The sequence below is a fragment of the Scyliorhinus torazame genome, chromosome 22 (genome assembly GCF_047496885.1).
Source record: "Scyliorhinus torazame isolate Kashiwa2021f chromosome 22, sScyTor2.1, whole genome shotgun sequence".
In the NCBI taxonomy this organism is placed as follows: domain Eukaryota; kingdom Metazoa; phylum Chordata; class Chondrichthyes; order Carcharhiniformes; family Scyliorhinidae; genus Scyliorhinus; species Scyliorhinus torazame.
In genome coordinates this window covers 31,309,403-31,336,279 of record NC_092728.1, presented here as the reverse complement: position 1 = coordinate 31,336,279, position 26,877 = coordinate 31,309,403, and the positions used below count along the sequence as shown (strand labels likewise).

Here is a 26,877-nt window from a genome sequence, read left to right as displayed (position 1 = left end):
AGATTAAGACCTGCCCTGCTGTGGAGATGCCGGTGTTGGACTGGGGTGAGCACAGTAAGAAGTCTTACAACACCAGGTTGCAGTCCAGCAGGTTTGTTTCAAATCACTAGTTTTCGGAGCACTGCTCCTTCCTCAGGTGAGGAACTTTAACCTGGTGTTGTAAGGCTTCTTACTGGTCTATACAGGGTGCAGAGAGATATTCCATCGTTTCCAAGGTGGTAGAGGAGAAGAACTGGAGCGTGCGTGGAGCACAGAGGATGGGTAGGCTCCATCAGAAATCGTACACCTTAATTATTTAGAGGTGTCCTCTTTTCATCATCTGAATGCCTCGAATAACCGGAGAACAGTGCGTGCCTCAGCTGTTCTACTAATATCCCCAGAAGAGGCTCATCCACTGAACCATCTGCGTCCCCCGGTTGCCCGATTCGCCCTTGCAGATTCACACAACATTAATCGGGTTGTTAGCTGTGTGGTTCTCCAATAGTTCGGTTCTAACAAGTCTCCCAGCGCGATCACGTTCCCACAGTGGCGTATTGGAGGATAGGCGGAGTTTAGGGCGGTCACGATCTGGGTTCAGGTTGGCTGAAGCAATGCTATTAGGGGAGTGAGTGAGAGCTGGTAGGGTGCACCGGTCAGTCAGTGGGTCTAAATCAATTAAGTCACTATATTCAGAAAGATCAAGCAGGTCTTCTATATCAAGCAGGCTGCTAGGTCCGCTAAAGTCAAGCCGGTCATGTGAATCAGATAGAAGTGTGGCGCCAGAAGGTGTGGGCGGGGCAAATAGGAGGGAGGCGTCATGAGGGGGGAGTGGTTGGTCGATGGTTGGGGCATCGTCATGTCCCATTGCCAAAGTGACGTGGTGGGCGTGGTTATATTGGGCTCCATAGGCTTTGGGTTGACTGATGTGGAACCAACAAGTCTTGCAGTTAGGGTACGCTGTTTTGTAAACGGAGAGGCTTACTTTATCTGAAATTATGTAGCAACCAGCAAACTTTGTGAATAGGAAGGAGCTTAGCTTGTACAACGAGATCATAAATTGCTGCCCAACTGTATATTCTATGGGGTGGACCTTTTTACCTAAGTAGGCTTTAGAACAAAGAACAAACAAAATTACAGCACAGGAAGAGGCCCTTCGGCCCTCCCAGCCTGCGCCGATCCAGATCCTTTATCTAAACCTGTCGCCTAATTTCCAAGGATCTACTTCGCTCTGTTCCCCGCCCATTCATATATCTGTCTAGATGCATCTTCAATTATGCTATCGGGCCAGCCTCTACTACCTCCGCTGGCAAAGCGTTCCAGGCACCCACCACCCTCTGCGTAAAAACCTTTCCACGCATCTCCCTTAAACCTTCCCCCTCTCACCTTGAAATCATGACCCCCCTTGTAATTGACACCTCCACTCTTGGAAAAAGCTTGTTGCAATCCACCCTGTCCATACCTCTCATAATTTTGTAGACCTCAATCAGGTCCCCCTCAAACTCCGTCTTTCCAACGAAAACAATCCTAATCTACTCAACCTTTCTTCACAGCTAGCACCCTCCATACCAGGCAACATCCTGGTGAACCTCCTCTGCACCCTCTCTAAAGCATCCACATCCTTCTGGTAATGTGGCGACCAGAACTGCATGCAGTATTCCAAATGTGGCCTAACCAAAGTCCGATACAACTGTAACATGACCTGCCGACTCTTGTACTCAATACCCCGTCCGATGAAGGTAAGCATGCTGTACGCCTTCCTGACCATTCTATCGACCTGCGTTACCACCTTCAGGGTACAATGGACCTGAACTCCCAGATATCTCTACACATCAATTTTCCCCAGGACTCTTCTATTGACCATACAGTCCACTCTTGAATTAGATCTTCCAAAATGCATCACCTGGCAATTGCCTGGATTGAACTCCGTCTGCCATTTCTCTGCCCAACTCTCCAATCTATCTATATTTTGCTGTATTCTCTTACAATCCTCCTCGCTATCCGCAACTCCACCAATCTTAGTATCATCTGCAAATTTGCTAATCAGACCACCTATACCTTCGTCCATATCATTTATGTATATCAAAGCAACAGTGGTCCGAGCACGGATCCCTGTGGAACACCATTAGCCACCTTTCTCCATTTTGAGACAATCCCTTCCACCAGTACTCTCTGTCTCCTGTTGCCCAGCCAGTTCTTTATCCATCTAGCTAGTACACCCTGAACCCCATATGACTTCACCTTTTCCATCAACCTGCCATGGGAAACTTTATCAAGTGCCTTACTGAAGTCCATGTATATGACATCTACAGCCCTTCCCTCATCAATTAACTTTGTCACTTCCTCAAAGAATTCTATTAGGTTTGTGAGACATGACCTTCCCTGGACAAAACCATGCTGCTTATCACTGATGAGTCTATTTTCTTCCAAATGTGAATAGATCCTATCCCTCAGTATCTTCTCCAACAGTTTGCCTACCAGTGACGTCACGCTCACAGGTTTATAATTCCCTGGATTATTCCTGCTACCCCTCTTAAACAAAAGGGCAACATTAGCAATTCTCCAGTCCTCCGAGACCTCACACGTGCTCAAGGATGCTGCAAAGATATCTGTTAAGGCCCCAATAATTTGGTCCCTCGCTTCCCCCAGTAACCTGGGATAGATCCCATCCGGATCTGGGGACTTGTCCACCTTAACACCTTTTAGAATACCCAAAACTTCCCCCTTCCTTATGCCGACTTGACCTAGAGTATTTAAACATCCATCCCCAGCCTCAACATCCGTCATGTCTTTCTCCTTGGTGAATACCGATGCAAAGTACTCATTTAGAACCTCACCCATTTCCTTTGACTCGACGCATAAATTGCCTCTTTTGTCTTTGAGTGGGCCAATCCATTTTCTAGTTACCCTCTTGCTCCTTATATATGAATAAAAGGCTTTTGGATTTTCCTTAACCCTGTTAGCCAAAGATATTTCATGACCCCTTTTAGCCCTCTTTATTGCACGTTTGAGATTTGTCCTACTTTCCCGATATTCCTCCAAAGCTTCATCAGTTTTAAGTTGCCTAGACCTTATGTATGCTTCCTTTTTCACCTGAGCTAGTCTCACAATTCCGCCCATCATCCATGGTTCCCTAATCTTGCCATTTCTATCCCTTTCCTTAAAAGACTCCCATATTTCAAATGTGGATTTACCCTTAAACAGCTGCTCCCAATCCACATTCCCTAGCTCCAGCCGAATTTTGTCATAATTGGCCTTTGCCCAATTTAGCACTCTTCCTCTAGGACCACTCTCGCCTTTGTCCATGAGTATTCAAAAACTTACAGAATTGTGATCGCTATTCCCAAAGTAATCACTGATTGAAACTTCAACCACCTGGCCGGGATCATTCCCCAATACCAGGTCCAGTATGGCCCCCTTCCCGAGTTGGACTATTTACATAGTGCTCTAAAAAAACTCTCCTTGATGCTCCTTACAAATTCTGCTCCATCTACGCCTCCAACACTACATGAGTCCCATTCAATGTTGGGGAAGTTAAAATCTCCCATCACGTCTACCCTATTGCTCCTACATTTTTCTATAATCTGTCTAAATATTTGTACCTCTACTTCACGCTCGCTTTTGGGAGGCCTGTAGTAAAGTCCCAACAATGTTACTGCACCCTTCCTATTTCTTAGCTCTACCCATATCGCCTCAGTGCTCGAATCCTCCATTGCGCCCTCCTTAATCACAGCTGTGATATTATCTCTGACCCCTTTTATCTCCCTCTCTATCCCTCCTGAAGCAGCTATGCCCTGGGATATTTAGTTGCCAGTCTTGTCCTTCCCTCAACCAAGTCTCAGTAATACCAATAACATCATATTCCCAGGTACTAATCCAAGCCCTAAATTCATCTGCCTTACCTGCTACACTTCTCGCATTGAAACAAATGCACCTCAGACCACCTGTCCCTTTGCGTTAATCATCTCTTCCTTGTCTACTCTTCCCCTTAGTCACACTGAGTTTATTATCTAGTACCTTACTGGCTTTAGTTGCTGCCTCTTTACTGACCTCTAATTCCTAATCTGGTCTCCAACCCCTCCCACATTAGTTAAAAACCTCCCCAACAGTGTTAGCAAAAGCACGCCCTAGGACATTGGTTACGGTCCTGCCCAGGTAATTGCCATCGATTTGTAATGGTCCCACTGCCCCCAGAACCGGTTCCAATATCCCAAAAGTCTGAACCCCTCCTTCCTGCACTATCTCTCAAGCCACATATTCATTCTGACTGTTCTTGAATTTCTACTCTGACTGTCTCGTGGCACTGGTAGTAATCCTGAGATTACTACCTTTGAGGTCCTACTTTATAACTTATCTCCTAACTCCCTTAATTCTGATTGTAGGACCTCATCCCGATTTTTACTTATATTGTTGGTGCCTATATGCACCACGACAACTGGCTGTTCACCCTCCCCCTTCAGTATGTCCTGCAGCCGATCTGAGACATCCCTGACACGTGCACCTGGGAGGCAACATACCATTCGGGTGTCTCGTTTTCGACCACAGAAACGCCTGTCTGCTCCCCTTACGAATTAATCGCCTACGACTATAGCCTGCCAGTCTTTTTCCCGCCCTTCTGTGCAGCAGAGCCAGCGACGGTGCCATGAGCCTGGCTACTACTGCCTTCCCCTGGTGAGCCATCTCCCCAAAATTATCCACATCGGTATATGTGTTTTGGAGGGAGATGACCGCAGGGGACACCTGCACTGCCTTCCTGCTCGTCTCTGCCTTTTGGGTACCCATTCCCTGTCTCCCTCACCAATCCTAATCTGTGATGTGACCAACTCACTGAACGTGCAATCCACAACTTCCTCAGGAACGCGGATGTTCCAAAGTGAGTCCATCCGCAGCTCCAGAGCCGTCATGTCGATTTCGGCGGCGTGAGAACAGCTGGTGAGTCAGTTTCAGCGGGAGCATTGCGGAAGGAGGTTGCTGGGAGGTAAGTCAACCTTTAAAAGCACTTGTCTTTGCAGGGGCAGGCCAGTCGATTTCGGCGGGAGAACAGCTGGTGAGTCAGATTCAGCGGGAGCATTGCGGAAGGAGGTTGCTGGGAGGTAAGTCAACCTTTAAAAGCACTTGTCTTTGCAGGGGCAGGCCAGTCGATTTCGGCGGCGTGAGAACAGCTGGTGAGTCAGTTTCAGTGGGAGCATTGCGGAAGGAGGTTGCTGGGAGGTAAGTCAACCTTTAAAAGCACTTGTCTTTGCAGGGGCAGGCCAGTCGATTTCGGCGGCGTGAGAACAGCTGGCTGGTTAGTCAATTTCAGCAGGAGCTGAGAATTTTTCTTTTTTTTTTTAATTAGTTTTTTAGGCGGGAACAGGAAGTCGACCCGCGGACGTCTGGGAAGACCCTCACCAATAAATTCTGGTGGAGAGGAAACCCGAGACACTACACGTGTAGTGTCTCCCACCCGCCCTCCTCCTCTAACCTAATAATAAAACCCATTGGTCTGAGGTAAGTACCATATTTTATTATATTATTATTATTTTTTATAAAAATTTAATTTAGTTGTTAGCCAGACCTTGGTAGAAAGTTAGAGGAATGGCAGGGAAGGGAGTGCAATGTTCCTCCTGCAGGATGTTTGAGGTGAGGGATGCAGTTAGTGTCCCTGCTGATTTTACCTGCAGGAAGTGCTGCCATCTCCAGCTCCTCCAAGACCGAGTTAGGGAACTGGAGCTGGAGTTGGAAGAACTTCGGATCATTCGGGAGGCAGAAGGGGTCATAGATAGCAGCTTCAGGGAATTAGTTACACCAAAGATTGGAGATAGGTGGGTAACTGTAAGAGGGACTGGGAAAAAACAGTCAGTGCAGGGATCCCCTGCGGTCGTTCCCCTGAGAAACAAGAATACCGCTTTGGATACTTGTGGGGGGGACGACTTACCAGGGGTAAGCCATGGGGTACGGGCCTCTGGCACGGAGTCTGTCCCTGTTGCTCAGAAGGGAAGGGGGGAGAGGAGCAGAGCATTAGTAATTGGGGACTCGATAGTCAGGGGCACAGATAGGAGATTTTGTGGGAGCGTGAGAGACTCACGTTTGGTATGTTGCCTCCCAGGTGCAAGGGTATGTGATGTCTCGGATCGTGTTTTCCGGGTCCTTAGGGGGGAGGGGGGATCAGCCCCAAGTCGTGGTCCACATTGGCACCAACGACATAGGTAGGAAAGGGGACAAGGATGTCAGGCAGGCTTTCAGGGAGCTAGGATGGAAGCTCAGAACTAGAACAAACAGAGTTGTTATCTCTGGGTTGTTGCCCGTGCCACGTGATAGTGAGATGAGGAATAGGGAGAGAGAGCATTTAAACACGTGGCTACAGGGATGGTGCAGGCGGGAGGGATTCAGATTTTTGGATAACTGGGGCTCTTTCTGGGGAAGGTGGGACCTCTACAGACAGGATGGTCTACATCTGAACCTGAGGGGCACAAATATCCTGGGGGGGGAGATTTGTTAGTGCTCTTTGGGGGGGGGTTTAAACTAATGCAGCAGGGGCATGGGAACCTGGATTGTAGTTTTAGGGTAAGGGAGAATGAGAGTATAGAGGTCAGGAGCACAGATTTGACGTCGCAGGAGGGGGGCAGTGTTCAGGTAGGTGGTTTGAAGTGTGTCTACTTCAATGCCAGGAGTATACGAAACAAGGTAGGGGAACTGGCAGCGTGGGTTGGTACCTGGGACTTCGATGTTGTGGCCATTTCGGAGACATGGATAGAGCAGGGACAGGAATGGATGTGGCAGGTTCCGGGGTTTAGGTGTTTTAGTAAGCTCAGACAAGGAGGCAAAAGAGGGGGAGGTGTGGCGCTGCTAGTCAAGAGCAGTATTACGGTGGCGGAGAGGATGCTAGATGGGGACTCTTCTTCCGAGGTAGTATGGGCTGAAGTTAGAAACAGGAAAGGAGAGGTCACCCTGTTGGGAGTTTTTTATAGGCCTCCTAATAGTTCTAGGGATGTAGAGGAAAGGATGGCGAAGATGATTCTGGATATGAGTGAAAGTAACAGGGTAGTTATTATGGGAGACTTTAACTTTCCAAATATTGACTGGAAAAGATATAGTTCGAGTACAATAGATGGGTCGTTTTTTGTACAGTGTGTGCAGGAGGGTTTCCTGAAACAATATGTTGACAGGCCAACAAGAGGCGAGGCCACGTTGGATTTGGTTTTGGGTAATGAACCTGGCCAGGTGTTGGATTTGGAGGTAGGAGAGCACTTTGGGGACAGTGACCACAATTCGGTGACGTTTACGTTAATGATGGAAAGGGATAAGTATACACCGCAGGGCAAGAGTTATAGCTGGGGGAAGGGCAATTATGATGCCATTAGACGTGACTTGGGGGGGGGGGGATAAGGTGGAGAAGTAGGCTGCAAGTGTTGGGCACACTGGATAAGTGGGGCTTGTTCAAGGATCAGCTACTGCGTGTTCTTGATAAGTATGTACCAGTCAGACAGGGAGGAAGGCGTCGAGCGAGGGAACCGTGGTTTACCAAGGAAGTGGAATCTTTTGTTAAGAGGAAGAAGGAGGCCTATGTGAAGATGAAGTGTGAAGTTTCGGTTGGGGCGATGGATAGTTACAAGGTAGCGAGGAAGGATCTAAAGAGAGAGCTAAGACGAGCAAGGAAGGGACATGAGAAGTATTTGGCAGGAAGGATCAAGGAAAACCCAAAAGCTTTCTATAGGTATGTCAGGAATAAGCGAATGACTAGGGAAAGAGTAGGACCAGTCAAGGACAGGGATGGGAAATTGTGTGTGGAGTCTGAAGAGATAGGCGAGATACTAAATGAATATTTTTCGTCAGTATTCACTCAGGAAAAAGATAATGTTGTGGAGGAGAATGCTGAGCCCCAGGCTAATAGAATAGATGGCATTGAGGTACGTAGGGAAGAGGTATTGCCAATTCTGGACAGGCTGAAAATAGATAAGTCCCCGGGACCTGATGGGATTTATCCTAGGATTCTATGGGAGGCCAGGGAAGAGATTGCTGGACCTTTGGCTTTGATTTTTATGTCATCATTGGCTACAGGAATAGTGCCAGAGGACTGGAGGACAGCAAATGTGGTCCCTTTGTTCAAAAAGGGGAGCAGAGACAACCCCGGCAACTATAGACCGGTGAGCCTCACGTCTGTAGTGGGTAAAGTCTTGGAGGGGATTATAAGAGACAAGATTTATAATCATCTAGATAGGAATAATATGATCAGGGATAGTCAGCATGGCTTTGTGAAGGGTAGGTCATGCCTCACAAACCTTATTGAGTTCTTTGAGAAGGTGACTGAACAGGTAGATGTGGGTAGAGCAGTTGATGTGGTGTATATGGATTTCAGCAAAGCGTTTGATAAGGTTCCCCATAGTAGGCTATTGCAGAAAATACGGAGGCTGGGGATTGAGGGTGATTTAGAGATGTGGATCAGAAATTGGCTAGCTGAAAGAAGACAGAGGGTGGTGGTTGATGGGAAATGTTCAGAATGGAGTTCTGTCACAAGTGGAGTACCACAAGGATCTGTTCTGGGGCCGTTGCTGTTTGTCATTTTTATCAATGACCTAGAGGAAGGCACAGAAGGGTGGGTGAGTAAATTTGCAGACGATACTAAAGTCGGTGGTGTTGTCGATAGTGTGGAAGGATGTAGCAGGTTACAGAAGGATATAGATAAGCTGCAGAGCTGGGCTGAGAGGTGGCAAATGGAGTTTAATGTAGAGAAGTGTGAGGTGATTCACTTTGGAAGGAATAACAGGAATGCGGAATATTTGGCTAATGGTAAAGTTCTTGAAAGTGTGGATGAGCAGAGGGATCTAGGTGTCCATGTACATAGATCCCTGAAAGTTGCCACCCAGGTTGATAGGGTTGTGAAGAAGGCCTATGGAGTGTTGGCCTTTATTGGTAGAGGGATTGAGTTCCGGAGTCGGGAGGTCATGTTGCAGCTGTACAGAACTCTGGTACGGCCGCATTTGGAGTATTGCGTACAGTTCTGGTCACCGCATTATAGGAAGGACGTGGAGGCTTTGGAGCGGGTGCAGAGGAGATTTACCAGGATGTTGCCTGGTATGGAGGGAAAATCTTATGAGGAAAGGCTGATGGACTTGAGGTTGTTTTCGTTGGAGAGAAGAAGGTTAAGAGGAGACTTAATAGAGGCATACAAAATGATCAGGGGGTTGGATAGGATGGACAGTGAGAGCCTTCTCCCGCGGATGGAAATGGCTGGCACGAGGGGACATAACTTTAAACTGAGGGGTAATAGATATAGGACAGAGGTCAGAGGTAGGTTCTTTACGCAAAGAGTAGTGAGGCCGTGGAATGCCCTACCTGCTACAGTAGTGAACTCGCCAACATTGAGGGCATTTAAAAGTTTATTGGATAAACATATGGATGATAATGGCATAGTGTAGGTTAGATGGCTTTTGTTTCGGTGCAACATCGTGGGCCGAAGGGCCTGTACTGCGCTGTATTGTTCTATGTTCTATGTTCTATGTGGACTAACAGGACCTGCAGCTGGACACACTTCACGCACATGAAGGAGCCAGGGGCACCGGCCGCGTCCCTGAACTCCCACATTCAGCACGAGGAGCATAACACGGGTCTGGGATCTCCTGCCATTTTTACACTTTACCTTAACTGATTACAAATATAATATCAAATAATCAATAAGTGAAACGAATAAAGATTTTACTTACCAATCACAATACTTACCAACACACGAAGAGGTACATTTCTCCCAGCTACTGCCAATTGGAGCACTTTCCTTACCAGCCAATCAGGTCACTGCTTTGCTGTAATGTCACTCTTCAAGGTAAGTTTTTAAAGTTTTTAAAGAGATAAACTTACCTTAAATTGCCCTTAATGTCCAAATTGCCCTTGGTGTTGGGTGAAGGTGTTGAGTTTGGGTAGGGTGCTCTTTCCAAGAGCCGGTGCAGACTCAAAGGGCCGAATGGCCTCCTTCTGCACTGTAAATTCAATGATAATCTATGATTAATCGAGGACAAAGGTTCGGCACAACATCGTGGGCCGAAGGGCCTGTTCTGTGCTGTATTTTCTATGTTCTATGTTCTATGTTCTATGTTCCCGACAGACCCCTGGTCACTTCCCCCACCGAAAATCTGAAGGCCGCTTTTCCGGCAGCTGTGTCCCCGCCGCTCTCCTCGCGCTCTTTCACTGAATCCCCGCGCTCTCTTCGCGCTCTTTCACTGTGTCTCCGCCGCTCGCCTCGTGCTCTTTCACTGTATCCCTGCCGCTCTCCTCGCGCTCTTTCAATGTGTCCATGTGCTCTCCTCGTGCTCTTTCACTGTGTCCCCGCCGCTCTCCTCGCGCTCTTTCAATCTGTCCCCGCCGCTCTCCTCGCGCTCTTTCACTGTCTCCCCGCCACTCTCCTCGCGCTCTTTCACTGTGTCCCCACAGCTCTCCTCGGGCTCTTTCACTGTATCCCCGGCGCTCTCCTCGTGCTCTTTCAATGTGCCCCCACCCCTCTCCACGCATTGTTTTATCCTATGTCTCCGCCACTCTCCTCGCGCTTTCACTGTGTCCCCGACGCTCTCCTTGCGCTCTTTCACTCACTGTGCCCCCGCGGCTCTCCTCGCGCTCTTTTATCCTGTGTCTCGGCCGCTCTCCTCGCGCTCTTTCACTGAGTCCCCGCCGCTCACCTCGCGCTCTTTCACTGTGTCTCCGCTGCTCTCCTTGTGCTTTTTTATCCTGTGTCTCCGCCACTCTCCTTGCGCTCTTTCACTGTGCCCCGCCGCTCTCCTTGTGCTGTTTTATCCTGTGTCTCCTCGCTCTGTTTTAGCCTGTGCCGCGCCGCTCTCCTTGCGATCTTTTATCCCGTGTCTCCGCCGCTCTCCTCGCGCTCTTTCACTGTGTCCCCGCCGCTCTCCTTGCGCTCTTTCACTGTGCCCCACCGCTCTCCTCGTGCTCTTTCACTGTGTCCCTGCCGCTCTCCTCGCGCTCTTTCACTGTGTCCCTGCCTCTCTCCTCGCTCTCTTTTATCCTGTGTCTCCACCTCTCTCCTCGCGCTCTTTCCCTGTGTCCCCGCCGCTCTCCTCGTGCTCTTTCACTTTGCCCCCGCCACTCTCCTCGCGCTCTATCACTGTACCCCTACCACCCTCCTCGCTCTGTTTTATCCTGTGCCCCGCCGCTCTCCTCGCGCTGTTTTATCTCGTGTCTCCGCCGCTCTCCTCGCACTGTTTCACTGTGTCCCCGCCGGCGGTTTCCTCGCGCTCTTTCACTGTGTCCCTGCCGCTATCCTCAATCTCTTTTATCCTGTGTCTCCGCAGCTCTCCTCGCGCTCTTTCACTGAGTCCCCGCCACTCTCCTCGCATTCTCTCTGCTGCTCTCCTCGCGCTCTTTCACTGTGCCCCGCCGCTCTCCTCGCGCTGTGTTATCCTGTGCCCCGCCGCTCTCCTCGCGCTCTTTCACTGTGCCCCGCCGTTCTCCTCGCGCTCTTTCACTGTGTCCCCGCCGCTCTCCGCACGCACTTTACTCTGCCTTTTCCTAGCTCCTAGTCGGACAGCAGCAGCCAGTTGGGCCGCTTTAACGTTTTCAGTGATCTGCTGCACTGCTTTTTCATGATTGAAGCTGTCATAGCGTCGGCCAAATGAAATGAAATGAAAATCGCTTGTTGTCACAAGTAGGCTTCAAATGAAGTTACTGTGAAAATCAAGTCTAAGTAAATATTGTACCCATTTTATGGGCCTGCCAGTCTAAAATCTCCGAGGGGTAAAGCCGGTGGAGCTGGAAACTGTGTTCCTAATAATCATTCGGGCGAAGGGGAGCACGGTGTCCCAAATAGTGTTCTGTTGTTGCACTGTCTTTCTGAGCCGCTTACCGTAAGCATGGGGCGAGCGGCTCCTTCTAGCGGTCCTGGCTGGCACTCGCGAACGGGTCTGTGGCATCTTGCCGGGGTAATGGGGTTTCGCTGAGGTCTCTAGGCTATATGGCGGTAGGTTTAGTCCACATTCACGGGCGAAATGTTACGATAGCTGACAGTTGTAACCGGGGCGAGTAAGGTGGAGCGGGTTCCCTTTGGATATTGTTTCCTGGGATATTGGACGTCCCTTCTGCCCTAATTTATCCATGCGAGTCCCTGGCTATTTGCTCTTGTAGGGACTTCCCATGCTCTGGATAAACGTCTAAGTCCCCATGCTTCGCGTGTGTCTGTTCTGGAGCAAGGTTGGCTGATGCTCATCACTATTAAGTTAACCTCTTCCCTTTCTTCCAAGACATACTTAATTTTCTGTTGGCGAACATCTTCAAAGAAGCAATGCTCAAATGTGATGATTTTATTACGCTCCCTTAACTAGGTTACTGTGAGCGGGGTGACGTAGGTAACAGCGGGACCTAAGGCATTCCCTCTCCTTGTTTCTGTAGTGACCGGATTCATTGGTGCCGCGGTGGTTTCACTACTCACTGGGGTTTGGATGGCGTGGTCAGCATCACCTGCGCAACCAGGGCTGCTAGTGCAGCTGGTGCGTTTATTATTGGGGGTTGCTTTCGACTCTCAGTTATTACAACATACATTTGTGTACTTTCCTGCCCAATCAGCCATCTCTTCTGCCTCTGTCCCTACTGTCCCGAAGGTATACATAAAGCCCTCTTGAACTGGGAATAATGAGTGAAGTCTATTTATTGGCAGCACGGTGGTTAGCACAATTGCTTCACAGCTCCAGGGTCCCAGGTTCGATTCTGGTTTGGGTCACTGTCTGTGCGGAGTCTGCACATCCTCCCCGTGTCTGCGTGGGTTTCCTCCGGGTGCTCCGGTTTCCTCCCACAGTCCAAAGATGTGCAGGTTAGGTGGATTGGCCATGATAAATTGCCCTTAGTGTCCAAAATTGCCCTTAGTGTTGGGTGGGGTTACTGGTTTATGGGGATAGGGTGGAGGTGTCGACCTTGCGTGGGGTGCTCTTTCCAAGAGCCGGTGTAGACTCGATGGGCCGAATGGCCTCCTTCTCCACTGTAAATTCTATGATAATCTATGATTTCTCACTGGCATTTGGTGTGGTCAGCGCTAGCCTGCCTTTGTTCTTTGGCAGACTGGTGGTGCGTCCTTGAAGTTGTCTGTAAATTGGCACATTTAGTTTCTCGCTGGGTGACCTTATGTTCGGTCTCCTCTCTTACTGAGACAGCACATTCTGTGCCTTGGCAGGCCTTGTCGTGCTGGGTTTGCAAGCTGCTAATATGTATTATACAGGACTGGCGAGCATGTTTAACATCCGCGATTTCCCTGTCCTTGGCAGCTAAATTCCCCAGGTGTTCCTCTTTTAGTTTCCTAATCTCCTCCTCTTCTATTAACTGACCGCGGAGTGTCTCTATGACCTCCTCGGTTCCTCTCAACTGAGCCTAGCAGCACAGTACGGCCATTGGTTTTTTACACTTTGGTACACGTCTTTTATATCTCACTTAAATATGCCCACCAAGTTTGCCCTACCTTCCCGGGACCTGACTCGGTGTTCGCGCAGTAATTTATCCAATAGGGGCCAACCTTTTCCCTTTAAATATTTCCTCAGTACAGCTTCCCATATGGAACACTTCTCAGACATATCGATTCCTTCTACTTCAGTTTGCTGTGAATTTATCCTCTTCTCTAATAAGTGGGCTGCCATTTCCTCTCTTTAAATTGAGAACAAGGGAATAGGGAGTCGATCGGACAAAGGGTACGGCTTGTTGCTATGTTCCGGCCAAATGCCTCTGAATTTGCATGCAAATTTGCAGAGTTTACCCTATCCTACCCTGTTAGTTTCACATGTGGTTACTGCACACTTCTGAAATTCGATTATTTGGCCAATAAGGAAATCACACTTCTGTTTTTTTGTTTTTACACTAATTGATCAATTTTGTGAAATCCTTCGGAGTAACAAAGTTACTTCGAATCGAATCCCATCAGAGTCGCCAGGAAAATGTTGCTCTTTGTAACTACAGTGTGTGAGTGTACTCCGTGTATTGGACAAATGATCACGCAAGCATTCAGTTCAATCACAATCGATTTATTGGACACAAATTTAGTTATTACTTAAGAAATCACGCGCTCATGTATGACTGTCGATTTGAATGACCTTGACTTAACTTCCAAATGACCAGCTCGGTGTAGGGTAGATAAGGCCTTATCCGTTCCCTCACGTGTGGCGGCTGGAGGTCGAGTGGGTTGTCTGTGTTGGATGGTCATCTTTTGGTTGATGTCGCAGATCCTTGAACTTAGCTGATGTTAGGAGCTGTGCTGCAGTTGGTGGTCCGGAGCCGGTCGAAAAGAGAAAGAAATCAAGGCTGCATTGTCTTTTAACTGGCTTGAGTTTTCCCTGCCCCTTTTGAGGGCGATTTTTGGGTCACTGTCAATCAATTTCTCAGGGCTCCACCCAATTGGTGACATCCAATCAGGGGCTGCCACATCACAGGGTGGGCACGCAATGGCCAATCCTGAGAGGGCTCCGAGCAGGAGCTCGGTGCTGTTTAGTCTGGAAGATGATGTGATGGACCTGATGGTCCCATTGTTACTTCAATCGTCTTGAATGGCCCATTTGCACGTGTGAATTCCTGCATATGTCTGAGTGATTGTTTGCAAAGCCACAAGCTGCAACTTGACTCTGTCCCAAAGCAGACCACATTTCGCATCATTCTGCGAGTGGCCATTGTAGATGGCCGCAGAGCAATATCTTAGAATCGTAGAATCAGGGAATTTACAGTACAGAGGGAGGCCATTCGGCCCATCGAGTATGCACCGGCCCTTGGAAAGAGCACCCTACTTAATACAACAGGTCCTTCCTATCCCCGTAACCTAGTAACACCACCTAATGATTATGGACACTAAGGGCAATTTAGCATGGCCAATCCACCTAACCTGCACAATTTGTGTACTGTGGGAGGAATCCGGAGCAGCCGGAGAAAATCCACGTAGAGAACTTGCAGACTCCACACAGACAGTGACTCAATCCCAGAATCGAACCTGGGACCCTGGAGCTGCGAAGCAACAGTGCTAATAACCACTCTGCTACCGTGTCGCCCATATGTCAGGCACCATCCATTGAATCACAATCTATTGGACCCAAAGAGCAGGCAACATCCATTCAATGAGAATCTATCAGTCTCCATCAAAAAGACACCATGCATTCAATCAGAATCTATCAGACACAATCCATCAGGCACAATCATTTGGCACAGTATATATCAGAGCCAGTCCTTCATACACAATGTATTACATCAGAATCAATCATAGAATCATAGAGATCTGTACCACAGAAAAGGCCTTTCGGCCCACCTATTTATTCTGCTCCTATTTTCCAGCACTTGGCCAATAGTCATAGAATCATGGAGGTTTACAACATGGAAAAATGCCGTTCGGCCCAAATTGTCCATGCCGCTCAGTTTTTACCACCAAACAAATCTCAATTGTCCGCATTTGGTCCATACCCCTCTACACCAATGTTAACCATATACCTGTCTAAAGGCAATATACCTGTTAAAAGGCAATTTTGCCCGCCTCTGTCAGCTCGTTCCAGACACGCCACCCTATGTGTGAAATAATTGTCCTGTCTGGACCCTTTTGTGCCTGGCCCCTCCCCATCCCTTAAATCTGTACCCTCTATTTTTAAATGTCTCTACCTTTGAGAAAATATATTGACTATGTACCTTATCTATGACCCTCATTATTTTATAGAACTCTGTAAGATCACCCTAAGCCTCCTATGCTTCATGGAAAAGAGTTCCCACTCTATCCAGCCTCTGCTTATAACTCAAGCCTTCAAGCCCCGGTAGCATCCTAACACATCTTTCCTCCTCGCTTTCAAGTTTCATAATTTCCTTTCTGTAACATGGTGACGAGAACTGTACCCAGTTTTCCAAATGTGGCCTTACGAATGTGTTGTACAACTTCAACAAGACGTTTCAACCGCTGTACTCAGTGTTCTGACCAAAGAAACCAAGCCTTCTTCACCCATCCTGTCCACCTGTACTCCACTTTCAAGGACCTATGAACCCGTATTCCAAAATGCGTTTGTCCTATAACTATCCGGACTACCCTACCATTGACTGAGTAGGTCCTGCCCCGATTTGATCGATCAAAATGCATCACCTCACATTTATCTAAAGTAAACTACGCTAGCAATTCATCGGCCTACTGACCCAATTGATCAAGATCCCGTTAAGATCCCAGATAACCGTCTTCACTGTCCATTATGTCACCAATCCTGGTGTCATCTGCAAATTTACTAACAATGCCTGCCAAATTCTCATCCAAATCATTAATCTAAATAACAAATAGCAGTGTGGAATGCAGTGCCTAGGCGGGTGGTAGAGATGGGTTGCCTCGCCTCCTTTACAAGGTCGCTACATGAGCACTTGGCACCTCTTAACATTCAAGGCTATGGGCCAATCTAGCAAATGGGATTAGTTAGGTAGGCCATGTGTTCTTCCCGTGTCGGCGCATACTCGATGGGCGAGGCGCCTCTTTTGCTGTGTGATTCGATGATTCTTGAATGTTTCGCTCTTGTCGATATTGAGTGTGAGAAAGTCGAGATAGGCCAGCCACCCAGGATTCAGTATCATCTCGACAATATGCGAACATTTGCCGAGTGCGACAGCGAAACTACAAAGTAATTGCAAACAATTATAAACGTTAAACGTCCCTGCAAATTCCAAATGCGAATGCAATCACAACCCCGAATCACCAGGTTGTTCAAACCCCAATCACATTCCTGCTCGTAACGCCCATTAATCAGTGGCCACAAACTGGCACAAATCAATTAAACCTTCGATCCAATTATTCCAGAGGACAGTGTTTTGATAATTGAATTGCTCTGTGACTCCCGGCCTGCGCGCTGTGGAGAATGTTGGATTTGACCTACTTTCTGTGTCCATTGACATTCTTGTAGCTTCAATAGTTCCCTTCTCATCCGATTTTCAACCCTTGCCGCTTGCAGAGACAATAAATGAGAATATTCCAAAATGATTTTAAATACTTTATTGTCTTAAATAAACTTTATAATACCAATGTTAATTAAAGTTAAACCATTATAATTTGTAAATTAATGAATCTTATTCTTCCTCTTCGCCCTTTCTGTCAAGTGAGGAAGAATCGACGCCCACTTCTTCATAATCCTTCTCGAGTGAGGCCATGTCCTCTCGTGCATCCTGGAACTCCCCTTCCTCCAGCCCCTCCCCCACATACCAATGGACAAAGGCCCGCTTGGCGTACATCTTATCGAATTTGAGGTTCAAGCGGGTCCAAGCCAAGGAAATTGCGGTGGTGTTGCTCAGCATACAGAGGGCCCGTTGCACCTTTGCCAGGTCACCCCCTGGCACCACTGTTGGGGGCTGGTAGTTGATGCCAACCTATTGGAGAGAAGAAAATATGTTGGGTTTCAATTGCTTATGATGCAGATCACATCAGGTTGCACAACCTCCCATCACTTTTCAGAAAATTGCATTTAGTGTTAATGTTTTCCCCTATTTAAATAGTGAGGTCTGGTCATTCCCTGGGCTCTTCCCCTACATCAAAGCTCCAGGATAAATGGAGTATCGATGCGCAAATTAGATTGCATTCAAAAGCAAATGAACTCTTTAAAAGTCTAATTGCAGAAAGGTCTTGTGTCAGGAAGATTTTTCCCTGTTCAAGGAAGAACTCCTGCTCGAGCATTCCGGTTTGAATTCAAGAGGCAAACCCCGAGGAATTGCAAATCCAGCCCCCCCTTTTAGAGCTTCACATTGGTGCAGGAATGGGGACGGTCTGTTCCGGTTTTCTGCCTCTTTAGAATTACGCTTTTGAACCGAAATGATCTGGACTATGTTGACATGTATTATAAGATCTTCACACTCCATACTTCCCTATACCACGTGGACGATAGCAAACGCCACACTTACCTTGAACCCAGTGGGACACCAGTCAACAAACGCGATTGAGCGCTTGGTCTTGATGGTGGCGATGGCGGCGTTGACGTCCTTCGGCACCACGTCTCCTCGGTACAGCATGCAGCACGCCATGTACTTGCCCTGGCGGGGGTCACACTTCACCATCTGGTTGGCTGGTTCAAAACATGAGTTGGTGAGCTCTGACACCGAGAGTTGCTCGTGGTAAGCTTTCTCGGCCGAAATGAGAGGGGCGAAGGTTGCCAGAGGGAAGTGAATGCGGGGATAGGGAACCAGGTTGGTCTGAAACTCAGTCAGGTCCACATTGAGGGCACCGTCGAACCGGAGTGAGGCGGTGATGGACGACAGTACCTGTCCAATGAGACGGTTGAGGTTGGTGTAAGTTGGTCTCTCAATGTCAAGGTTCCGCCGACAGACATCGTAAATGGCCTCATTGTCCACCATGAAGGCACAGTCAGAGTGCTCGAGGGTGCAGTGGGTCACCAGCACAGAGTTGTACGGCTCAACCACCGCGGTGGAAATCTGGGGAGCAGGGTAAACGGAAAACTCCAGCTTAGCTTTCTTCCCGTAGTCGACGGAGAGTCTCTCCATCAGGAGGGAAGTAAAACCCGAGCCCGTGCCACCCCCAAAACTGTGGAAGATGAGGAACCCCTGTAACCCTGTGCAGAGATCAGCCTGTGGGTAAAAACACAAAAAACATATTAAAGAGGAAACAAAGAATGGAATCGCTCCTGAAAAGGACAGAGGAATCTAACATGACGTAATGTCCCCAGAGTCCCTCCCGTGATGGCGCACTGGGAGCTGCTGAGATTGAGCTGTAGGAGCTTGGGGGAATGATTAATGGACATTGCGGAGGAGATAGAGTGGTGCCACGGTGAAACAGCTGGGAGAGGATCGATGGAAGAGACGTTGCGGTGATGTTAGTAGTTAGAAGTGAAAATATATGTTGCAAATAATATACCCTGCTGTGATATCCAGACAGAAGTGTGACAGCCAAACATGCAAATAAGATGGAGTAAAAGTGCAAGAACATTCATTCCAACCATATATTATTTTTCAAAGAAATGCTGAAGAAACTTTGTTCTGATATCCGGAGATTCCCTGAAGAGTAGATAATGTGAGACATTGTGTTTAGTCCAACTAAGCCGATCATCGATCTCGGAGTATGATAAGAATGGAATGAGCCACGTCTCTCTGCTCTTTCGCAGTTTGATACAGGTTGGGCAACCTGCAAGACGTTTGAAGCATTGCTTAAAGGTGACATTACTTGCGTCATTACCTGAAATCCTATTGACTAACTCAGATTTATTTATAAACATGTTATCGACCAATTGGCCATTTGCGAACAATTGGCTTAACTGGGCTTTCTATATTTGCAGTGTATAATTAAAGGTGCATTTTGATGCAGAGAGATGTGGGGAGACATGTACGTGACCAGTACATGATACGGGCAGCATGGTTGCACAGTGGTTAGCACAGTTGCTTCACTGCTCCAGGGTCCCAGCTTCGATTCCCGGCTTGGGTCACTGTCTGCGCGTAGTCTGCACGTTCTCCCCTTGCCTGCATGGGTTTCCTCCGGGTGCTCAAGTTTTCTCCCACAGTCCAAGGATGTGCAGGTCAGGTGGATTGGCCATGCTAAATTGCCCTTCGTGTTCAAAAAAGGTTAATCGGGGTTACTTGGTTCCGGGGATAGGGTGGAGGTGTGGGCTGAGGTAGGGTGCCCTTTCCAAGGGCCTGTGGAGACTCGATGGGCCAAAAGGTCTCCTTCTGTAAATTCAATGATTCTATGAGTGAAAGATTTAGATAATCAGATGCGGAGACAGAGAGATGTTTACAGAAACCTCTGGAGAGCTGATGGTTTTACATGTTATCCACCTGCTCAGCACCGTCACTCCTGGTCTTTGAGAAGCGTGGTGAGAATTCCATTGAATGGTTAAAGTTAAGCTTCTTCGCCTGACGGATTATTACTGTTAATTTTCACTTTACTTTCAATCTTTCATACGTATTACCTTTACAATGGTAGATACACTTTCTTCGTTCATCATTTAAACTGCGTTCCGTCATTTGGTTTATTTAGTATAACCTGGTGGTAGTTATGATTGGTGCTATTGCAAACAAGTGACCTTTATAAATTTTCATTCAAATTAGCAAATGTTGTCACAGTGGGATGAGGGGGGAGGGACATGCTATGCCGCAAATTCAGATTGGACTCCAAAGTAATTTGATCTTTAACATAATTTCAAAATAGGATGGATACATACTCTGTTTTCCCCAAATTGCATTCATAGGTTTGAAGGAATATGGGTTTATTCGTGGATCCCACAGATATATTGACGCTTGGAAATTAACTTACTGGGTTTAAATCAGGAGGGTTTGAGAAATAACGGGAATCAGAGCATCGCCAATTCACCGAAATGTTGCCCCACATGGTTTTGCCGCCTTTACGGGACCGTGATTGGCAGGAACCAATCTGAAATGTTTTGCTGGGGAATCCGAGGAGTGAAACGTCGCGCTCTAAACTGATGAAGCTCAGGGTGATGGAATCACTGCCAACTCATTTCTCAGAGAATGTGAACAGGTACACGAGCCAGGAATGCAGAATACCAAAGTGAGAACTTACCACCTTCCGGACACGATCCAGGACCAGATCCACAATCTCCTTGCCCACCGAGCAATGGCCCCGGGCGTAGTTATTCGCCGCATCCTCCTTACCGGTGATGAGCTGCTCGGGGTGAAAGAGCTGTCGGTAGGTGCCGGTGCGGACCTCATCTAGGGACAGTGAACAGAGACTTGAGACCAGAGGCTGAAGGGAATATTGCAATGGGTTTAGTGAAACACTGATTGGCCAACCGAGCAACAATCTCTCCTCTTACCAATCACAGTGGGCTCCAGATCTACGAACACGGCTCGGGGAATGTGTTTCCCCGCCCCTGTCTCACTGAAGAAGGTGTTGAAGGAGTCGTCACCACCTCCGATGGTCTTGTCACTGGGCATCTGCCCATCCGGTTGGATGCCATGCTCCAGACAATACAGCTCCCAGCAAGCGTTTCCGATCTGCACACCCGCCTGACCAATGTGGAGTGAAAGACACTCACGCTAATGAGAGAAGAGGTGGTTATTTAAGAATAACATTCCGCCCCTGTTCATCCCCGATTCCGCCAAAACCCAATGGACGCTCCATTCTATCCCTGTCCTCTACGATGGAGATTTCACCAGATCCTAGGTCACTGTGAGCCCACTCTGCGATTTCCTGTTACAATGACCGCGACTCATGTACATCCTGAGCACCTGTCGTTTCCCTGTGGACCCCAGTCCTTGATGGATTACTGCTCCATGCTAACATTCTGTCCCCTGTAAATTCATGCACTCCCCGGAACTCTTCTTGTTCCCTTTGCATCCCGCCCATCCATATTGATTTTGCGGGTCTCTCTCTTTCCTTGAGAATTGCGGCTGTCCCTGTGCATGTCCCCGTCTTTCTAGATCATTCTGACTCCCCATTGGATCCTACAATGTGTCACAAATCCCCTACTTTCCCTATGGACCCCCTTCCCGAGTGAGCATGTGATACTGCAGTACACATCCCATTCGCTCTTGACTCAATGCTGACCTACCATGATTTTCTGTTATGCTCACAGCTCCTCTCAATGTGTTTCGTGTCTTCCCGCTCGCGCTATTTATATCGAATTCTACGAAGCAATTACGAGTTTCGATTGGACAGTGAGAACAATGCGACGCGGTTGCTCGGGGAAACGGTAACATAAAATGGAACACCGGTGCACGTCGCTGATTGGTTGGACAATGTCGATCATGGGAGGTGCTTTGGACAACGCTCGCGACTAGTCTCTTCTGTCAGCCGCTACAACATCTCATTGAGTCCTGAGACTAATATCCCATCTATAAGAGCCTCAACAATCAAACCCAGTTCAAACCTTCCTGCTGAACAGACCTCGCCTGTAAGTCTCCGACATTTTCGACCAGAATCAATCAGACCATTGCCTATTTGCCTCGCTGACACCTGAGTTCCATTTTTTAAATTAATATATCAATTTATATCGGAGGGCATTCATTAGACACCATCCGGTAAATCAGTAAACATCAGAGCCCATCCAACAGATACAATCCATTAAACCAGAACCTGTCATACCCCATAAATCAGGCACCATCCATTAGATCAGAATCTACAATACCCCATCCTACCGCTATCATCATCAGAATCCATCAATCAGGCACCATCCATTTAATCTGAATCTATCCGAGCTGTATGTCAGGCACCCTAAAATTAATCACAATCTATCAGACCCATCCAAAAGGCACCATCCATTAAATCAGGATCTATCACAGCCCATCCATCAAGCACAATCCTTTGAATCAATGCTATCCTTCAGACACAGTCCATTACATCAGAATCAATCATAGAATCATAGAGGTCTGTAGCACAGAAAGATCCTTTCGGTCGACCTAACTATTCTGGTCCCGTTTTACAGCACTAGGCCCATAGTTATATGAGTCATAGAGTCATATTTAGCATGGAAAAATACCTGTCGGCCCAACTTGCCCATGCCGCCCAGTTTTTAACCACTAAGCTAGTCCCTATTGCCCGCCTTTGATCCATATTCTTCGACACACATCTTACCCATATAATTGTCTAAATGCTTTTTAAAAAGACAGAATTGTACATTCCTGGACTGCTGCCTCTGGCAGCTCGTTCCAGACACTCGCCATTCTCTGTGTGAAAGAATTCCCCCTCTGGACCCTTCTGTATATACTCCTCTCGCCTTAAACATATGCCTCCTGGTTTTAGACCACTCTGCCTTTCAGAAAATATATTGACTATGTACCTTATCAATGGGCAGCACGGTAGCCCTGTGGATAGCACAATTGCTTCACAGCTCCAGGGTCCCAGGTTTGATTCCAGCTTGGGTCACTGTCTGTGCGGAGTCTGCACATCCTCCCCGTGTGTGCGTGGGTTTCCTCCGGGTGTCTCCCCTGCTAATTGAAACAACTTCCCTACGTCCACCCTATCTAAGCCATTCGTTATCTTGTAAGTTTCTATTAGATCTCCCCTCATCCTCCAAACTCCAACGAATATAATTCCAGGATCCTCAGACGTTCATCGTATGTTAGGCCTACCATTCCTGGGATCATCCGCGTGAATCTCCGCTGGACCAGCTCCAGTGGCAGTATGTCCTTCCTGAGATGTGGGGCCCAAAATTGCTCACAGTATTCTAATTGGGGCCTAACTAATGCTTTATAAACCTTCAGAAGTACATCCCTGCTTTTACATTCCAAGCCTCTTGAGATAAATGACAACATTGCATTTGCTTTCTTAATTACGGACTCAACCTGCAAGTTTACCTTTAGAGAATCCTGGACTAGGACTCCCCTTTGCACTTCAGCATTATGAATTTTGTCACCGTTTAGAAAAAACTCCGTGCCTATATTCGTTTTTCCAAAGTGCAAGACCTCGCACTTGCCCACGTTGAATTTCATCAGCCATTTCTTGGACCACTCTCCTAAACTGTCTAAATCTTTCTGCAGCCTCCCCACCTCCTCCATACTACCTGCCCCTCCACCTATCTTTGTATCATCGGCAAACTTAGCCAGTATGCCCCCAGTCCCGTCATCTAGATCGGTAATATATAAAGAGAACAGCTGTGGCCCCAACACTGAACCCTGCGGGACACCACTCGTCACTGGTTGCCATTCCGAAAAACAATCTTTTATCCCAACTCTCTGCCTTCTGCCTGACAGCCAATCGTCAATCCATGTTAGTACCTTGCCTCGAATACCATGGGCCCTTATTTTACTCCGCAGACTCTCGTGAGGCACCTTATCAAAGGCCTTTTGGAAGTCAAGATAGATAACATCCATTGGCTCTCCTTGGTCTAACCTAGGGGCAGCACGGTAGCATTGTGGATAGCACAATTGCTTCACAGCTCCAGGGTCCCAGGGTCGATTCCGGCTTGGGTCACTGTCTGTGCGGAGTCTGCACATCCTCCCCGTGTGTGCGTGGGTTTCCTCCGGGTGCTCCGGTTTCCTCCCACAGTCCAAAGATGTGCAGATTAGGTGGATTGGCCATGATAAATTGCCCTTAGTGTCCAAAATTGCCCTTAGTATTGGGTGGGGTTACTGGGTTATGGGGATAGGGTGGAGGTGTTGACCTTGGGTAGGATGCTCTTTCCAAGAGCCGGTACAGACTCGATGGGCCGAATGGCCTCCTTCTGCACTGTAAATTCTATGATGATTTGTTATCTCTTCAAATAACTCTAACAGGTTTGTCAGGCACGACCTCCCCTTACTAAATCCATGCTGACTTGTCCTAATCCGACCCTGCACTTCCAAGAATTTAGAAATCTCATCCTTAACGATGAATACTAGAATCTTGCCAACAACCGAGTTTCGGCTAATTGGCCTATAATTTTCCATTTTTTTCCTTGTTCCCTTCTTGAACAGCGGGGTTACAACAGCGATTTTCCAATCCTCTGGGACTTTCCCTGACTCCAGTGACTTTTGAAAGATCATAACTAACGCCTCCACTATTTCTTCAGCTATCTCCTTTAGAACTCTAGGATGTAGCCCATCTGGGCCCGGAGATTTATCAATTTTTAGACCTCTTAGTTTCTCTAGCACTTTCTCCTTTGTGATGGCTTCCATATTCAACTCTGCCCCCTGACTCTCCTGAATTGTTGGGATATTACTCATGTCTTCTACTGTGAAGACGGACGCAAAGTACTTATTTAGTTCCTCAGCTATTTCCTTGTCTCCCATCACTAGATTACCAGCATCATTTTGGAGCGGCCCAATGTCTACTTTTGTCTCCCGTTTGTTTTTAATGTATTTAAAGAAACTTTTACCATCATTCCTAATGTTACTGGCTAGCCGACCTTCATATTTAATCCTCTCTTTCCTTATTTCTCTCTTTGTTATCCTCTGTTTCTTTTTGTAGCCTTCCCAATCTTCTGACTTCCCACTACTCTTTGCCACATTATAGGCTTTCTCTTTTGCTTTGATGCATTCACAAACTTCCTTTGTCAGCCATGGCTGCCTAATCCCCCCTCTGATAACCTTTCTTTTCTTTGGGATGAACCTCTGTACTGTGTACTCAATTACTCCCAGAAACTCCTGCCATTGCTGTTCTGTCTTTCCCACTCGGCTCTGCTCCCAGTCGATTATCGTCAGTTCCTCCCTCGTGCCCCTGTAGTTACCTTTATTTAGCTGTAACACCTTTACATCTGATTCCACCGTCTTTCTTTCAAATTGCAGATTGAATTCTACCATATTATGATCACTGCCTCCTAAGTGCTCCCTTACTTTAAGATCTTTAATCAAGTCTGGCTCATTATATAACACTAAGTCCAGAATGGCCTGTTCCCTCGTGGGCTCAATCACAAGCTGTTCCAAAAAGCCCTCCTGTAAACATTCAATGAATTCCCTTTCCTTGGGTCCACTGGCAGCCTTATTTACCCAGTCCACCTGCATATTGAAGTCCCCCATGATCACTGTGACCTTGCCTTTCTGACATGCACTTTCTATTTCGTGGTGCATTTTGTGCCCCTGGTCCTGACCACTGTTAGGAGGCCTGTACATAACTCCCAGTATGTTTTTTTTGCCTTTGTGGTTCCTCAACTCTACCCACACAGACTCCACATCATCTGACCCTATGTCGTTTAGTGCTATTGATTTAATTTCATTCCTAATCAACAAGGCAACCCCACTCCCTCTGTCCACCTCTCTGTCTTTTCGATAGGTTGTGAATCCCTGGATGTTTAAATGCCAGTCCTGAACCCCCTGTAACCACGTCTCTGTGATGCCTACCACATCATACCTGCCAGTCACAATCTGGGCCACAAGCTCATCTACCTTGTTCCGTACACTGCGCGCATTTAAATATAGCACCTTTAATTCTCTATTGACCATCCCTTTTTGTTTTCTTAGTGTGGTGGACCTTGGTTTACTGAGCCTTTCCATTTACTGTCATATTTTGTGGGATGGGGACTATCGTAACCTCTCCTCAGTTCTGTCTTTTCGTGCTTTTTTGTATTCCTAAGCAGCTACGCTTCCCACTGATTACTTCACCTCTTGGTTCCCTGACTTTACCTCCGCCCCCCCCCCCCCCCCCCCCCCGCAATCTCTAGTTTAAAGTCCTATTGGCCACCCTGTTTACTCTTTTCGCCAGAACACTGGTCACAGCTCGGTTCAGGTGGAGACCATCCCAACGGTATAGGTCCCTCCTGTCCCAAACCTGATGCCAGTGTCCCATGAAAAGGAACCCCTCTTTCCCACACCACTCTTTCAGCCACGTGTTAACTTCCCTTATTCTTTCCTCCCTATGCCAATTTGTACGTGGCTCGGGCAGTAATCCAGAGATTATGACCCTTGAGGACCTGTTTTTTAATTTGAATCCTAGCTCTTTATAATCTCTAAACAGGTCCTCTTTCCTAGACTTGCCAATGTTGTTGGTACCGACATGGACCAGAACAATTGGATCCTCCCCTTCCCTCTCCAGTATCCTTTCAAGCCGGTCAGAGATGTCCCGCACCCTAGCACCGGGCAGGCAACATACCATGTGGGACTCTTTATCCTGCTCACAAAGGATACTATCTATCCCCCTGATAATAGAATCCCCTACAACTACAACTTGCCTATTAACTCCCTCCCCTTGACTGGCCTGCTGAACCATGGTGCCTTGGTCAGCTGACTCATCCTTCCTGCAGCCCTGATCGCCATCCACACAGGGAGCAAGTGCCTCGTACCTGTTAGACAGGGTCAAGAGCTGAGGCTCCTGAGTTCCTGACTGCTGGTTCCCTTTACCTGCCTGACTTGCAGTCACGCCCCGCTGTCCTTGGCCACTGGCAGGATTTAAACTACTTACTCTGACAGGTGTGACTGCCTCCTGAAACACAGTGTCCAGGTAAGTCTCCCCCTCCCGGATGTGCTTCAGTGTTTGAAGCTCAGACTCCAACTCATCAACCCTGAGCCGGAGCACTTCGAGCAGCCAATACTTACTGCAGATGTGGTCGCTGCATCTCGCAATGGGAGCTGCCAGCTTCC

The 26,877-nt window shown here is 47.7% G+C and overlaps 1 protein-coding gene across 1 annotated transcript; it reads right to left on the bottom strand.

The window, feature by feature from the left end:
- Positions 1–16,906: 16,906 nt before the first annotated feature.
- Positions 16,907–21,462, bottom strand: LOC140399492 (tubulin alpha chain-like). The gene is made up of 5 exons (XM_072489062.1): positions 21,438–21,462; positions 20,700–20,922; positions 20,447–20,595; positions 17,821–18,501; positions 16,907–17,292 (listed from the first exon to the last, which is right to left on the bottom strand). The coding sequence occupies exons 1-5, from the start codon at positions 21,438–21,440 to the stop codon at positions 16,996–16,998; spliced, it is 1,353 nt and encodes a 450-aa protein (XP_072345163.1). The 5' UTR covers positions 21,441–21,462; the 3' UTR covers positions 16,907–16,995.
- Between the last annotated feature and the right edge of the window lie 5,415 nt (positions 21,463–26,877).

Coding starts and splice junctions, on each gene's coding strand:
- LOC140399492 (XM_072489062.1), bottom strand. Junction 20,596..20,699: donor TCTGGAGCCCACTGTGATTG/GTAAGAGGAGAG, acceptor CACTGTCCCTAG/ATGAGGTCCGCACCGGCACC. Junction 18,502..20,446: donor TGGATCGTGTCCGGAAGGTG/GTAAGTTCTCAC, acceptor TTTTACCCACAG/GCTGATCTCTGCACAGGGTT.